The sequence below is a fragment of the Euprymna scolopes genome, chromosome 8, assembly GCF_053919585.1.
Source record: "Euprymna scolopes isolate OS-2025 chromosome 8, ASM5391958v1, whole genome shotgun sequence".
In the NCBI taxonomy this organism is placed as follows: Eukaryota; Metazoa; Mollusca; class Cephalopoda; order Sepiida; family Sepiolidae; genus Euprymna; species Euprymna scolopes.
Genome location: NC_136489.1, coordinates 103,997,452 through 104,013,852, shown reverse-complemented (window position 1 = coordinate 104,013,852; position 16,401 = coordinate 103,997,452). Strand labels below are relative to the sequence as shown.

The 16,401-nt window shown below is 33.5% G+C and overlaps 1 protein-coding gene across 1 annotated transcript in view; it reads left to right on the top strand.

Moving 5' to 3' along the window:
- The window catches only part of LOC145283923 (uncharacterized), a 98,805-nt gene extending 88,731 nt beyond the window's left edge, over nt 1–10,074 (top strand). The window contains exons 59-62 of the mRNA XM_080133024.1: nt 2,668–2,772; nt 4,371–4,431; nt 7,949–8,254; nt 9,894–10,074. Coding sequence (XP_079989150.1) covers nt 2,668–2,772; nt 4,371–4,431; nt 7,949–8,253 — 471 coding nt within the window. The 3' untranslated portion in view covers nt 8,254; nt 9,894–10,074. The remainder of the gene's footprint in view (nt 1–2,667; nt 2,773–4,370; nt 4,432–7,948; nt 8,255–9,893) is intronic.
- The last annotated feature ends 6,327 nt before the right edge of the window (nt 10,075–16,401 follow it).

Sequence of the window (16,401 nt, the reverse complement as noted above, 5' to 3'; positions counted from 1 at the left end):
ACACAGCCTCATACACACACTCACATTCATGCGCATACACACACACACCCGAGCTGTGACGTCACTTCCTTTTAAGTGAAAACCAGACATGCGCACCCAGAACACTAACTCCAGTATAAAAGTCAACAAAACCTGTCAACTTCCCTTTTTCGTCCGGACCAGCGTTCGACCTGTTGGGTCGACGAACCGACCGCGCGCCCTAACATCACTTTCCCTGCTACTGTAATGTGGGATAAGCGCACGTACACTTTCTTTCTCCATGAACTGGATTGACTTTCTCACTCTATCTCCCCTTCGGCTTTGGTCCATCAACACAGACATGTGCGCGCCTCTCTACTGAACTTAACCCTCTCTTTCTACAGGCCGGCTTGCCACTTCGTGTTTTTCTATTGCATTCCCCTTTCCTTCCACGCGCGCAGTTGTCAACGGCCGAATGAACCCGTGTACACTCAAGACTTTCATTTCTCAACAGAAAATGAACGACATGTTTATTTTATTCCAGCATTTGAGTTCTTTGTTTCCTTCATTCAATTCGTTTCATTATTTTTTTCTTGTAGCGAGTTAGGGTATTTATATCCTGGTCCGCAACACATATAATTATACGTATATTAAGATCAACAGTGATAGCTTTTGGAGATAATAATGCTTTAGGAAGTCTCATTAATACTAGGTCATACCAATTCCAATTCACGTTTGCATCTTACTATAAGGTCAATAGGAAAGAAAAATAAAAACAACCAAAGGTGATATGAATCTATAAAAGAAAGAATTAGAGCTTCCCTAGTTTACTTGAGAGGTATCTCCTTTGTCTTACCTTCCCCCTTCCCCGGTTTTTTGTCTTATTTTTATGTTATTTTTTCACTTCCTTCTTTTCTTCTTCTTCTTCTTCTTCTTCAAATAAAAAGATTTGTATGAAAAGAATTACTGTTTGAATGTTTGGTTCGTTGTAAGATCTCGACCCGATGACGTTAGATTTTTTTAAGAAATTGCAACGGAAACATATATACACATCTGTAGCCAATGTTTATATAAATAAAATATATACTATAATGACGTTCTGCTTGGAATTGAATACTTTTGGATAAAGACTACAGTTTCATTGGATTTGCATCTAGGACACTACACATATATATATATATATATATATATATATATATATATATATATATATATATATATATATATATATATATATATGATGCGGTCGCTTTGAATTAGGATTCCACTGAAACATGTACGCACACATGTAACCAATAATGTTTGTATAATAAACAGATTTTATTATATATATATATATGTATATATATATATATATATATATATATATATATATATATGTATATATATATATATGGCAATTAAGTTAAACAAAGGTTTCCGCATTTCATTCTCGTACAGAATCGTTAGACTAACAGGACTACGAGGATGAAACGTCTCTGTGTAGCTTAATTGTCATAAATATATTTTCATAACTTACTACCTCATGTATTGAACACTGTTGAAGTAAATAATAGTTCAAGGTTTTAATTTGGAAGGTTCTCGTTTTCATGGGTGACTTTTTTTTCGTTTTACATGTAACAAAACAATATTGGTTAATAGCATATTTGACAAAAAATATTTCAGAACAAAAAAGAAAAAAAAATTAAAAAATAAAATAAAATATTATACTCCCTTATAACATTTATATGGCTACATGAAATTCTCTCTCTCTCTCTCTCTCTCTCTCTCTCTCTCTCTCTCTCTCTCTCTCTCTCTCTCTCTCTCTGTTCGCTGACTCGGCATTTATAGGCACTTAATTTCTTTTAATGCTTGCGTTAATTGCCGGTGGCTTTCTAATAAAATGCTAGCCTTCGCAGTCAAGGGTGACTTTGTGACTTGGTTCGAATCTCCCGATCAGCAGTAATTATCACTTCCTGCATTAATGATTGCGTAAGCATGAAATACTAGGTATAAAAGAATGTTTTGATATTTTAAAAATATTATAGTTATGAGAGAGAGGGGAGGGGTGATACGTGAGTGAGTATATGTAGAATATTACTAGCGCATACATTACCATCAATAAAGACATATAATAGCACCTATTTGCAATGCCTCCCCACGGGACAGAGTTAGACACCAGGGTCGTTATTTTAACGTGGAGAAAAGGAACAAAAATAAAAGTTGTCTCAGTCGTGAAGGATTTCTCCTCCACTAAGAGAGAACAAGAAATTGAAAGACATATAATAGTTAGTATACTCTCAGAAATAAATCTCAACATATCACACGTTCACCGTATTTCGTTCGCTTGATGTAGCAAAGATATATGGTTACGTCGCTAGTAAAAATTTTAAAAAAAGAAAAAAAAGATTTGCCGCAGACCTTAGGATATGGCAATGTACTAATGCTAAATGCTGAAGATAGGCATCCATAAGGATAGAGACCTTTTTCATCTCAAAAGGGTAACAATTTCATAATACTGCACAATTTCGACTTTCTTAACAGTGTTAGGTAGTCCCTCTTATGAGGCACAGATTCGAATCCTGTACGACTTTCATTTTTCACCTTTTGGTATTTTTTGTTTATCCTCAGACCCGCGGATTAAATGAATCGTTTGTTTTGTGATATTATCCTCGCAAACATTAACTACAAAAAAAACAGCATAATACATTTGTTATTTTGTGCTTTCAGGCTAATGAAATGTGGCGTGACAGTAAAGATAACTGCTCTATGTGCCAATGTGTGGCTGGCAAAGTGACGTGCAAACGCGTATGTGAAATACCACAGTGTAAACAGGTAAAGCAATTTAGTGTCGATTTTATTTTGAATCTTTTTCGGGGTTTTTTTTTTTCTTGTCTTTTTTGTTGTTGTTTTTTAGTTGTTTTTAGTTGTTAGTCTCTTCTCGATTTTATCACAAAAAAAAATTAGTCTTTAAACATTTTTATTTTGGACAACAAACCTGAATTGATTACATTGTTTTCTTGCATCAAAGAGAAACGGATAAAAATGATCTAGTCTTAACACATAAAAACAGAGAACATTTTCAGCGTGTGTGGGAAGGGGTAGATAGTTGGTTAAGAAGAAAATCAGGATAAAAAAATGTAACTTGTTATAGTTAGTTGTGTCATATGTAAAACGTATCATTTTGGAAAGTCAGTCGGTAAAAAAGAGAAACTGGCGCTAAGAACAAGTGGTGACTATTTCGTTTTTGTCATTGACTCAAAAATAAATAATTTGACAGCTCGACATTTACACATCGTGCTCATATAGCTCTGTTTGAAACTACTGAACCCTTTTTGTTCTTTTTAGTGGAGCATACACATTATAAACTTGTTTGAAATAATAACAAATTTATTTCGTTTAAATTTGAATCGTGATAGATTTTAAATAACACCATGAAAGAATAAAGATCGAAATCGAATCTTCTCGAGGTTGTTACTGTTTAACACGCACAGCGGTTATGATGTACGATATTGAAGATCAAAACGACCAAAAGAAAAAACAAAACACTTCCAAAACGGTAGCCATTTTGTTTGTGTCAGTGGGTTTCAAACAAAATTATTTAGGTACTTAATATTTTCATATTATGTTCACACGGGTTTATGTTGAATGATTAGTGTGCTGTGACGTGCTATTTTAGAATGCCAGTCAAAGTTGATACCAAGCAAAGTTGGTGGATATTACGTGTGTCTTACGGATGTCTTATTTTAGAAAGTCAGTCAAAAGAAAAAAAGGGCCAAGAAAAGTTGGTGACTATTTTGTTTCCATTGATTAGTTTGAAAATTAATGATTTGGCTGATCAACATTTACAAATTATGCTCATACGACTCTATTTCAAATGATTGGACTCTTCTTGCTCTTTTTAGCAGAGCGACACACACTTTCCAAACTTGTTAGAATCAATGACTAATTTATTTCGTTTACGTTTACGTTTGAATTTGAAATAATACAAGGACAGGATAAAGACCTAGATCAAATCTACCTGGGACCGTTATTGTTTAACACGCACACTGTACAATACTGAAGATCAAATCGGCAAAAGGAAAAACAAACACTTTCAAAACGGCGGCCATTTTGTTTACCCCAAACTAAATTATTTAAGGGTTCAACATTTCAGATTATATTCACAAGAATCCATTTTAAATGATTGGGATTTTCTCGCTTTTTTCAGTAGATAAACAAAGACGTTATGAAAAACTTGCTTGAAGTAAAAATATTTCTTTTTATTTGTATTGAAAGACAAAATATTCTATGTTATAAAACAAAGTATTACATAGTGTATAGATTATTACAACATGCAATGTTTTAGTAATATTCGAAATAATAAATAAACACAACCTGACATATTCAAATTGACTATTTTTCTTTTTTTTTTTTTTTTTTGCACATGACAGAATGAAGAATTGTTCTACCATGAAAACGACCCTTGTTGTCCACAATGCAGGGTCAAAAACAGTAAGTTCTTATCAAGGGATTATTCTATCATTTTTTTTATTTGATATTTTTTATGTTAAAATGTTTTAGGTAATACAGGTGAACGTGTACGTGCGTTAGTGGTATTTTGTTTGTTTGGGTTTCTTTTGGGGGGGGTTGTTTGTTTTTGCTTTTCGTGTAAGTTTACTTGGCAGTTGTCGTCACTATCTTTCGAGAAATTTCTACATTAGGTATACAGAACCCTGTAATACCACATGTGTTAGTGTGACGACTATCATCACCTGAAACAAACTTTCAGTCATTTTATTGGTATGCCAAAGAAAACTTACTGTGTAAAGTGCGATTATATCTTGGTTGTCATTCAGTATGATGTCAAAAAAATAAACAAGGATTAGTCAACAAGGAGCCCATAAATTCGAGAAGCATCATCGTAACAAAAACCACTATAATTAAATCTAAATTCTTCGTTAATGCTCTCATCTTAACGGAATTTTGGGTTCGTTACCAAAATCCGTGTTCCATGGTAACAAATTGAAAAGAGGAAAAAAGGAAAACTAAACACATAAAGAAAATTTTCCGGAAATGGGAAACTAATAGAAATGAGCAAAAGAAATACAGACCCCAAATGTGTTCAAAAGGATCCAAATTTATTAAAATAAAAGTTATCAATTTCCTTTATTTCCCAAAGCTAGAGTTTAAAAAAACCCTTAAAGAAACATTTAAATTAAAATAAATAAAAAAAAACAAATGCAAAAAAGCGACAATTCTTACTTGTAAGAAAGGCTGAAAAGAAAAGAACATATAAGAAGCAGAAAATAGTTCGTTTAAGTCCTTGTTTTAAGTTCGACCCTCCTTTTAACAAAATGTGTTTTTCTTTCTCGAAAGGGAATCTCAAACAAAGTCTCTTTGACTTTAAATGGAAGAAAAGGGATAAGATATTTTTCCTTTGTGAAGGTTTAGATACCTTTAAATTCAAAGGAAAGAAAAGACAACCATAAAGCCGCTTTGGTAGGCTTTATGTGTACAAATAAAATAATTCTTACGTCTGTATTTTCAGACTGTCCAGGATGTTGTGTCTGACTTACATGGGATAAATTCTGGTATTAATGCTTTTTTTGTTTTGTTTTGTTTTTTATTTTATTTTATTTTAAAATACAAAATCGTGTTCTGTGAAGGAAACTTCGGTTGAATTGCCTTCCAAGATGGTCTCTTTCAAGTTCCTTAAACAAATGGGGAATTTTCTTTCCTGGCAGTCACATGTGCCGATAATCTGCTCGTCTTCTTCTCGGCAATCCAGCGGAAATCCACAAAACACAACCGGTTTCTTAAGCTGGTCTTTTTTAGACTAATTTTCCAGTCGATAAAACCTTGTTGCTTTTTAATGACTAGGAATGAAATTATGTTGAAAGTTTAGTAACTATCGATGCAGATTTTCCCGTTGGTAAGCCCTGGGCGCCTTTTAATAATTGGGAATGAAATTATGTTGAAAGTTTAGTAACTATCAATGGAATTCCAAACAAACGTCTTTTTCTAAAGGAGAAAAACCATTAACATTATATTTAACGTTAAAACCTTTATTGACGGAGAACGAAGTAAGCCTCCTCTTTGAAGGTCGGCGATACTCGAAGTCCCGAAAACGGGGAAGGTCCTTTCTTCCTCCCTTCCTCACCCCCCTCCAGAGGGAGGAAAGGACGCGACTGCTGGAAGGGAATTAAAACATGAGGAAAGGAGTGGTGACAGTAGGCAAGTGACATGCAAAAGGCCGGTCAAAGAGTGCTTCCCTTTCGCTAAATGTCGAGATGTAGAATATGTGTATATAAAAAATAAACAAAAATTATTTCTTTATTAAAATTTCAACAATCTATTCTGCTTGTGGCAGAATGTGTAGACTACGGATTGGACATATAATTTTCTTGTTGCAGTTATCATCGCTGTTGTATTAACAAGAATAACAAAATTGGCCTTTTAATTATTGTATTTTACTGTAAATATTTTATCTATGAATAACCATTAACGGGAAAACTACTCTTTTACGGACTACTAGTTAGTCAGTGTGGGAAAGATAGCATGAGAGAAAGCGCCAAACAAAGCTAATGCAAAGCTAGTAATTTTAGTTTGAATACGAAAACATCTTTAGATATTTTTCGTAAAATAGATCCCATATTTTGGATGTTTGTGAGTGTTACAGACTCGACAGCCATATCAGTACTTGAATGTAGCATAGACTGTTATCGCTATTTTGTTCTGCAATCGTATCGTATTCGCCCGTGACAAAAATTAGAAAATACTTTCTAATCAATAGCTTAAATTCTTCGAAATTATTTCAAAGTAACTTATTATTTTTATACAGAATTTTTATGCGTTATTTATAAAATAATTCAATATGTAATTTTCGTTATAATTCTGGAATTCGGAAAAAAAAGCAGTTTTTGATCAAATCTATGTCGATTTGCCAATCAAACTGTGACTAACATCGATGCATACAAATGTGGTACTATTGTGGTTTGACATGGTGCACAGCCAGGTGAGTGTAATAATATGTCCGCGTTGTGTGAATGTTTCAGTAAAGACTCTTACATCCTAGTATGGCACAACCAGCTCCATGAGGGTACAAAAATTATATTCCCCCCAATGAATGAGTTAACCCCATATGTTTGATGGGTCTTTAGTTGTGTTTTAAGAGTCACTAATTCTCTCCAGAGAATTAATTATCTAGGCTGAATGAACCGTCGTGCTGATATTGAAAGCTCTTTTAAAAGAAATTAACAACACATATACTTAGATATCAAAATATAAAATCTGCTTATGAATTTTGAAGGAACATATAAAATTTGAGAGTCGGCTAACATGCACCTGTTCTCATGCTAAGAAAAACACCAACTGCTGATCTTCTCTCTCATGGTGATAAAAGCGAGAGAGAAAAAAAGAGGTATGGTGATAGAAAAAACATGAATACATATCAAAAAGAAAGAAACAGAGAAAAACTACAGTCATTGGTGTTTCCTTCAATCCTTCGATTTGATAAACATCGGTCATTTATGATTGTGCCGCACAAAAATATATTATTAAATAAAATCCAGTTGTAATGGATGATTTTACTATGAAATATTACTAATTAAAGTAAAAATATAAATAGGAGTGAATATGTAATCTATGAAATCCATTGGAAACATATTCTTTTTAAACATAATCAAAGCAAAATTAAATACTGAGGTCGAAACAGAATTAAAAATTAAATACTGGTGTAGGAATAAGATATCAACCACAAAGAGGACATTTAGATCTATTTTATGTATGAAATAATGTGCGTACGTACATATTTAAGAGATTAAATGAAAAGGATGAATATAACATAACAATACAATTGCATGTGCTGAGATTTTTATATTTTGTTTTTATCATTAAAGCACAAAATTTTTTATATTTTCTAAAAAGATTCCTGTAACTATTAATTTTTTGATACTATTTCTTATTTTTTTAATGTTCCTTTTTATTTTTCTTTCAAAATGATGAGGAAATAATTTTTGATGCTTTGCAGCTGCTCAATGTCAACTGAAGACCATGTACACGTTCCTTGAGAATACTACCAGCCAATGTCGTACAACCGAAAAGATAAGGATCACCTACTGTTCTGGTACATGTGGTGACAGCGTTTCGAAACCGGCCCTGCTGAACAGCCGTCCAGTCGGTAATCTAAAAACTCTCTTCCACAACAAGTGTATGTGCTGCCAGGGTACAGCAACCAAAATCAAAGAAGTTATAGCACTCTGCGGACCTGACCAAACAGAGACGGTGCTCTATTATCCGCAGATATGTAGCTGTGAATGTTCCAGATGTCAGTGAGGTAAGTGGTAAAACAATAACTATCATTTAAATCAGATCAATTATGTGCATTTTAAGTATTATTAGGTTGGTGCAAAAATAATGTCGTTTTTATATGTATATATAGTTCAATGTCAAAAAACGACATTATTTTTGCATCAACCTATTAACTTTAAAAACTTTTTGTGTATTGCTATTTTGACGTAACTTGCTTTTGTAGCTAATATATTTTCTAATAGATATAAAAAATGTTCATGATTTTTAATGTCAAAATAAAAATATTCCGAATACAATCAATCGTAATATAGCATGGGCGTACGTATGCAAATGCATGCAAAATGACGTCACCAGTAGGGAAAAATGAATGTTCCAGATGTCAGCGAGATAAGTCGTAAAATAATAACCATTATTTAAATCTTTTCACCTTAACATCATTTTTTTTTATATTTGTCTATTTTTAAAAAAATCTTTCTTTTGTGAAGAACATATTTTCTAATTAAATTAACAATAGTTCATGATTTTTTCAATATTAAAATAAAAATGCTACGATTGAAAACAGTGAATGTTCGTGTTATAGGTTGGCTGACTTTTGACTTAAATTTTGGCAGCAAAACATTATTGAATTACTACGATTTTGATACTTTTGTAACATATTTTTCTGGTGGTCTACATTACATAAAACTAAAGAGGAAACCCTTATTTTTCTTCTCACTGAAGAATTCTCATCACATTTCCGGTTTGCAATTAAAAATTCAAAAAGCCTAAAAGAAATTTTCATCGCTTATTTAATTTGATATTACAATGTTTTTTCATACTCTTTCATTACCCTAAATTAATCCTCTATATTATATATATGTGTGTGTGTGTGTGTGTGTGTGTGTGTGTGTGTGTGTGTGTGTGTGTGTGTGTGTGTGTGTGTGTGTGTGTGTGTGTGTGGTTTAAATTTTTACACCAATGAATTTTATGCTAATGAAAATTTTAGTAGGGTAGGTTTTGGCAATATAAGCCTGTACGTTTATAATTAGCCATGAGGAATAAATGGGTGAATTTTAAATACAATAAATAAAAATGAATAAAAGATATAGAAATAAAAATGCGCAATACATAAAATAATATGGATTAATAAGATAAGCAAATAATAAAATATAATAATATAATAAAAATGCGCAATACATAAAATAATATGGATTAATAAGATAAGCAAATATGATAATAAGAGATACCTGAGCTGTTTAGTAACGAAATTCACTCTGACGTTTTCTCATTCCCTAGCTATTCAATTGTTGAGTCTTCTCAGACCAATTAAGCACACTTTAAGAATACATTTTTAAAACTTTAACTTTTTCTTGTTTGTCCATTTAGACGAATGTTATTTGTTTGTTTGTTTGTTTGTTTGTTTGTTGTTTTTTTTGGGGGGGGGGTATTTGTAGAAGAATTATTTTCTAATGTTTCAGAATTCGTTTAATTTATGTTAAAATAATAATTCTTCAATTACAATCATGTTGATGTTTTGCTTGTGTAGATTTTGGTATAAAATTTGACAGACTTATTGAATATGTTCGATTCCCAAACTTTTACATATTATTTTTTTCCATTTTTTAAAAATAACTTTAACTGTTATTTTTATTATCTTTTTATATATTTTTTCTTTTTCTTTTCAGATTAAATTACAAACAATTCATGGGAAAAAATCCATATGAAATCTTTTTGAATGACTTGTATTTTATTAAACAAATATCAAAATATTTGCTGTTTCAAGCGAACATTTTCTTTTTCTTCTTCACAATAATTTTTTTCAATTAATCTGTAAAAAAATCATAATAAAATTCAATTCGAAAGCAATTTTTGTTTAATTTTTCTTGTATGACAAAAAAGCGAATGATATTAAACGTGTATAACGTTACAAATGTACTTTCATTGCTATTATAATGCACGTGTAGGGAGAGAATAGTTAAGAAAGCTCGTCCCATGTCAAGGATGAGTTTCCACATAATAACGTACTATTTAGAAAAGCATTCTTGACATTGAGAGGGATTTCTGTTAACTTTTCTGTACCTTCCCTCTTTGAAAAAATGTCCATATTTTCTTCTCACAGTTATGCACATTTGAGCGATTATTAGATTGATTTGTGTTACTGTAAAAAAAAAATTACAGATACTACTACTACTAATAATAATAATAATAATAATAATAATAATAATAATAACAACAACAATAACAGCAGCAAATATATTAATTCTTTAGCTAAATCACTTCCCCAAAATGGGATTCTGCATTTTTTAAATATGTAGTGAAAAAAAAAACACTTATTTTAAGATTTTGCGTAGGAAAACTGTTTCGCACATACAATTAACATAAATGATACTCATTTCCGGCCCATTCTTATTTAATTACTCAAAAACCGAAAATTAAACAAAATCCTCGCACAGAATAACATTTTCGATCGATTGTTAACATTTATTTATGTGTTTCTACCAGCGTTTATTTAATTTTCAATTTTGAACGGTTATCAATGATCCTTTCGTTATTGAGCAGCCATTTTTTTTTAAATTCTAGCTCAAAGAGGAGACACTAAGTTTGTTTTAAACAAAAACACACTTTTAAAGAAGTTTAAACACAAATTTATTTGGTAACATTTATTTGTTGCATATTTGTTTGTCATTTCTTTCCTTTTCTGTTAATTATCATTATATTATTACGCTTATCGCTCCGTCCGTTATCATGCTGTGCATCCCTAAAAAAGGAAAGTGGAATATTCCAAAAAGTGGAATATTCCAAATAAACCTTGTCACCCTTGAAAAGGTTGAAATATAAAACAAAAATTGATGTCGCTGTTGAGGCAAAGCTAATAAAAATGATTTGTCTTTCTTGGCCCTTTTGCTAAGATCAAAGGTATGGTATCTGTTCTTCAGGTGCTACATTTCAATTTCTTCTCTCTCAATGGAAGAGAAATCCTTTACGACTAAGACAGTTTTTAAGACAATTTTTTCTCTACATTAAAAAACGACCCTGGTGTCTAAATCTGTCCCGTGGGGAGGCATTGTGAATAGGCACTATGTTTAATGTAACAAAGTTTTAATATTAAAAAAGTAACTGGAAAAAGTTATTTCTGATTTAATTACAAAATGCCATGGAAATGTCACTTCTGATTAATTATAAAATGCCCTGGAAAATGTCCGTTTTGATTATTTTTTTTTATTATTATTTACTTGCCTCCCCACGGGAGCGGACTTGTACATGAGGTCGGTTAAAAATTTAGGTGGAAACCAGTTCCCCAAAAGGGGCACTCTGGTCAATAACAAAAATAAAAATTGTATCAGTAATGAAGGATTTCTCCTCCATTAACAAAGACCAAAAAAGGGGGGGATTTAAGTCACTGGAATGCTGAAACTCAGAAATTCGTGTTGAAGCAAATGTTGCCTAATCTCTAACCGTGTAAATGTTTTTATGTATTACTTTCGAAAAGCTGCTGAAACAGTTTTTGATTTAAACATTACTTTATTTCAAGTATATTTTAAGCAGTGGGTTACGGGATATGAAGTCAGTCCTGGAAATTACTCAAACGGTTTACGATTTAAACATTACTTTATTTCATGTATATTTTTAACAGTGGGGTGGGGGATATTAAATCAGTCCCAAAAATGGGTGAAACCGTTTACGCATTACACATTACTTTATTTAATATATATTTTTAACATTGGGGTGGGAAATATGAAGTTGGTTCCGGAAATGGCTGCAACCATTTACGTTTTGGACATTACTTTATTTAATGTATATTTTTAACAGTAGGATGGGAGATAAATAAACATGGCCTCCTTATATAAGGGCGATAACTCCACTTATGCAAACTTCCGTCCAAGGGCCATAACTCCATTTATGCTAAGTTCCGTCCAAGGGCCATAACTCTTCTCGGCCTATCCACAGACATTATCAACAATACTCCCACAAAATTTAACTTGTTTAAAAAAAAAAACAACTTAAAACCATCATCCTTTCCCAAAACAAAACAACTGTAAAATGGATGATTTCCGGACCTTGAAGGGTGTTAGGGCGCTCATGGACTCCAGAAACGTGTTAAAGGAAGATATTTCCCTTAACACGGACATGTTGGAAGAACGCGAAGGTTTGAGAAAAAAAACCTTCCAGGAGGAAGAAGCTATAATTAAGGAGTTGCAGATTGAGGTCCACTCCTTAAATGATAAAATTAAAGGGCTGTGTATAAAAGCAGAACTTGATTTAAGGGAGTGTGGATTTGTTGAAGAGCAAAGGAGGGAAATTGGCTTTCGAGCTAATATTAATGATCGCCTTGCCGACATTGAAAACTCTATTGAAAACCCCACCACATCACGGAAAAATGAACCTACCTCTGTACCTTTGCTTTCTGTCCCCAAGTTGCAGTGTGCCACCTTTAGTGGAATCAATCCTTCCAAATTTGAATATAAAAATTTTATTGCTCAATTCAAAAACTGTACTGAGTCTATTGATTCTGGCAGGGCAAAATTAGCCTTATTGAAAGGGTATTTGAGTGACTATGCCTTGCAATTGGTTTCCCATCTGACCTTGGAGGATAGTAATTACGATGTAGCGGTGGATTTGCTGACCAAGGAATTCCTGGATGTCCCCTTTATAATAAGTGAGATCTTCAAGCAAATCATTTCTACTTCTCCTCAATATGACCCTGAATTTGTGGTTGTGAAGCGATACCTTGCTGAGGTGAGAGCGGATTTATCCGAATTGAGGACTTCATATCTGATAGATTTTTTTGAGGAGAACTCCCCCGGATTTTTGCTGGTCAGCCATATTATATACGAAAAGTTGCCAGTTGCCTTGAGAAGGGAAATTAACCACAGAGTGGGCACGAGTTACCCGTCTCTAACACAAATTTTTGAAAATTACAATGAGGCAGTTCGTGCTCTGTCTCGAAATAAAAAACTTTTTCGGGTTACGGAAAACCCCTCGAAGAATGATAAAGGGCAGGTCAAGACCTATGAAAAAAAGAATGGTGATGCTGCTCTACAGAATTTCACTACAAGCTCTTCTGGGGCATATTGCAAACTTTGCACATCACGTGGCCACACTATGCTAAAATGCACCAAGTTTGCATCTTATGAAGCCAGAGTTGAGAGGTGCAAGCAGCTGAAACTGTGTACAGGATGTTCCAGCTTAAAACATAAAAGTGAGAATTGTCCTGGACTCCAGAGCAAATCACCCCTCACGTGCAGCTTATGCCTTTCAAAGGCGCATATTGCACCCCTGTGCAACACTAAGAGAGTGGTTTCTCTATTCTCTCACGTTTATGAAAACGAAATCATATTGCCTGTTGTAGCTATTTCTTTAAATTATGGATCTGAGAAAGCTACTATTAACTGCCTATTGGACACAGGGAGTCAGCGTTCATATTTTTCTAAGAAAATATTAAAGGAGCTGAAGTATCCTGATGGAAATTCTGATCCAACCGATTGTCAAATGAAGACCTATGCGGGTGTGACTATGAAGCGATTTGAACAGGTTGTCTTGAACGTTACCGTGGGAAAGGGGAAACAACTCCCTATTCCTGTTTTAATCGATGATGGATTCAGTATGCAGTTTGAGTTCGCCAGCTTTGGCCAAGTGAAGTCCAACCTGAATGAGTTGAAACACAGATTGGCATTTTCAAATGAAAAACAGGGTGATTCCATAACAATTGAGGGTATCCTGGGAGTTGACATATTTCAGTTCATGGAGGGTTCCAGAATCATTAAATGTATGAATGGACAGGCCTGGGATTTGCCTCAAGGGATTGCCCCATTTGGTAATGTACAACACTTTTTGTATCCTCATCAAGTCAGTCCTATGAGATGTGGAATTTCCAAAACAATTGTCAATTATCATACTACAATATCCAAATATGCCCATTGCCCTGAGAAGTGGCCTACGAGTACTTTGAGCTGTCTGAGCCCGGAAAATAAGTGTCATGTGGAAAGTGTTTTCCATAATACATTGAGTGAAGCTGTTAGGGAACCACTGATTCCATTTGACAGGTTCTCGGACTTCAACAAGTTGTGTCGATCAACTGCTTTCGTATTCAAGTTTGTGCATCAATGCAGAAAAGTGAAGGAACATTCAGATCCAAAACAGACAGCCACGAATTACCTGATAAAGATGATGCAATTGCAATCGTTTGAAAAGGAAATTGCTTATTTGAAGAATCCTCTTGACAGGGAAATCCCAGTGCTGGTGAAGAATCTTAACATTTTCATCGATTCTGATGGGATTTTGAGAGTGGATGGTAGAATTGCCAATTCGACAAGATATGACTACAATTTAATCTATCCAATATTGCTTGCAAAACATCACTCTCTTACAAAATTACTGATTATGGATAGCCATAATCGATGCAGGCATTTGGGTATTGGTACGACAGTGACCAAATTGCGGTTATCCGGATACTGGGTCCCATAGGCAAGACAGTCTGTGAAGACTGTGATTTCTAACTGCAATACCTGTAGGAAATTCAACAGCCTAGCCTTCAAATACCCCAAATTGACAAATTTGCCAAAACACCGTGTTAGATTAATCAATCCTTTCCAACACACAGGCATAGACTACACAGGTCACATCTGGGTACAAAGAGATGGAAAGTCTCATAAAATGTATTTATTAATTTTCACATGTATGAACGTGAGGGCTGTTCACATTGAACTTGTACCTGATATGAGCACACAAGCCTTCATTCAAGCCTTGATTCGGTTTTCAAATACCTATGGAGTTCCCAGTCACATATACAGTGACAATGCACGTTCCTTTAATGCAGCCTTAGGTGGTGATGTAATTAAACATCACATAAACAGTAATGAGTTCTGTAACTCATATTCAAGCGCTGGCATTAAACACATAAAAATACCCTTATACTCCCCTTGGGTTGGAAGTACTTGGGAAAGAATGATCAGAGTGATAAAGTCATGCCTATTCAAAACACTTGGCCGATCTAAAATCAGTTATTTTAACCTTCTAACCCTTCTATCAGACATCAAAAGAGCCGTGAACTCTCGACCTCTGACCTACAGATGCTCTACCGAGAATTGATCTGCTTCCCTTAACACCCAACTGCTTCACTCATCCAAATATAAACTGTGAGCTCTCCTTCCAATCTGACACACCCAGTTTGGTTGAGACAGAACCAATAACTAGGTCTCTCCTTGTGAGTACCTTGGAAAGCAGAGAGGAATTAATATCTAAATTCAAAGAGATGTGGCACGATGAATATTTGCTAGGTCTGAGGGAGAGTTGCAAGGATTTACATGAAATCGAATTTCACAATAAAATAAATATCAATGACGTAATACTCGTTAAGAATCCGGCCAAGTCCAGGCCCTTCTGGAAGCTGGGCAGAGTTATTGAGCTATTTAGTGGCAACGATGGCAAGGTTCGTTCTGCTCGAATAAAAAGAGGTGATGGTGCAGTGGAAACATAGCCTCAAACATTTATATCCGTTGGAGTTATCACTCACTCATAACCACTTTCCTGACACCCCAGCAGATGAGGAATCTGATGAATTTGCATCCCACCCTATAGAAGAATGTAGGGACCCATCGGAACCTTCAGAAGAAATGGCCAATTACAGGCCTAAAAGGATCAAGAAATCCACATCTAATCCTGAATACATTTATTATTAAAAAAAAAAAAATTTTCCATTGTAAATGGGCCATAATAATGCCCAACACATTAAGGTATATTCTACCTGTTAAATATTTCTATTAAACAGAATATTCTGTACAATTTAATTTATACATTACATTTATTATTAAAAAAAAAAAGAAAATTTGCATTGTAAATGGGCCATAATAATGCCCAACACATTAAGGTATATTCTACCTGTTAAATATTTCTATTAAACAGAATATTTTGTACAATTTAATTTATACATTACATTTATTATTAAAAAAAAAAAAAGAAAATTTGCATTGTAAATGGGCCATAATAATGCCCAACTCATTAAGGTATATTCTACCTGTTAAATATTTCTATTAAACAGAATATTCTGTACAATTTAATTTATACATTACATTTATTATTAAAAAAAATAAAAGAAAATTTGCATTGTAAATGGGCCATAATAATGCCCAACTCATTAAGGTATATTCTACCTGTTAAATATTTCTATTAAACAGAATATTTTGTACAATTTAA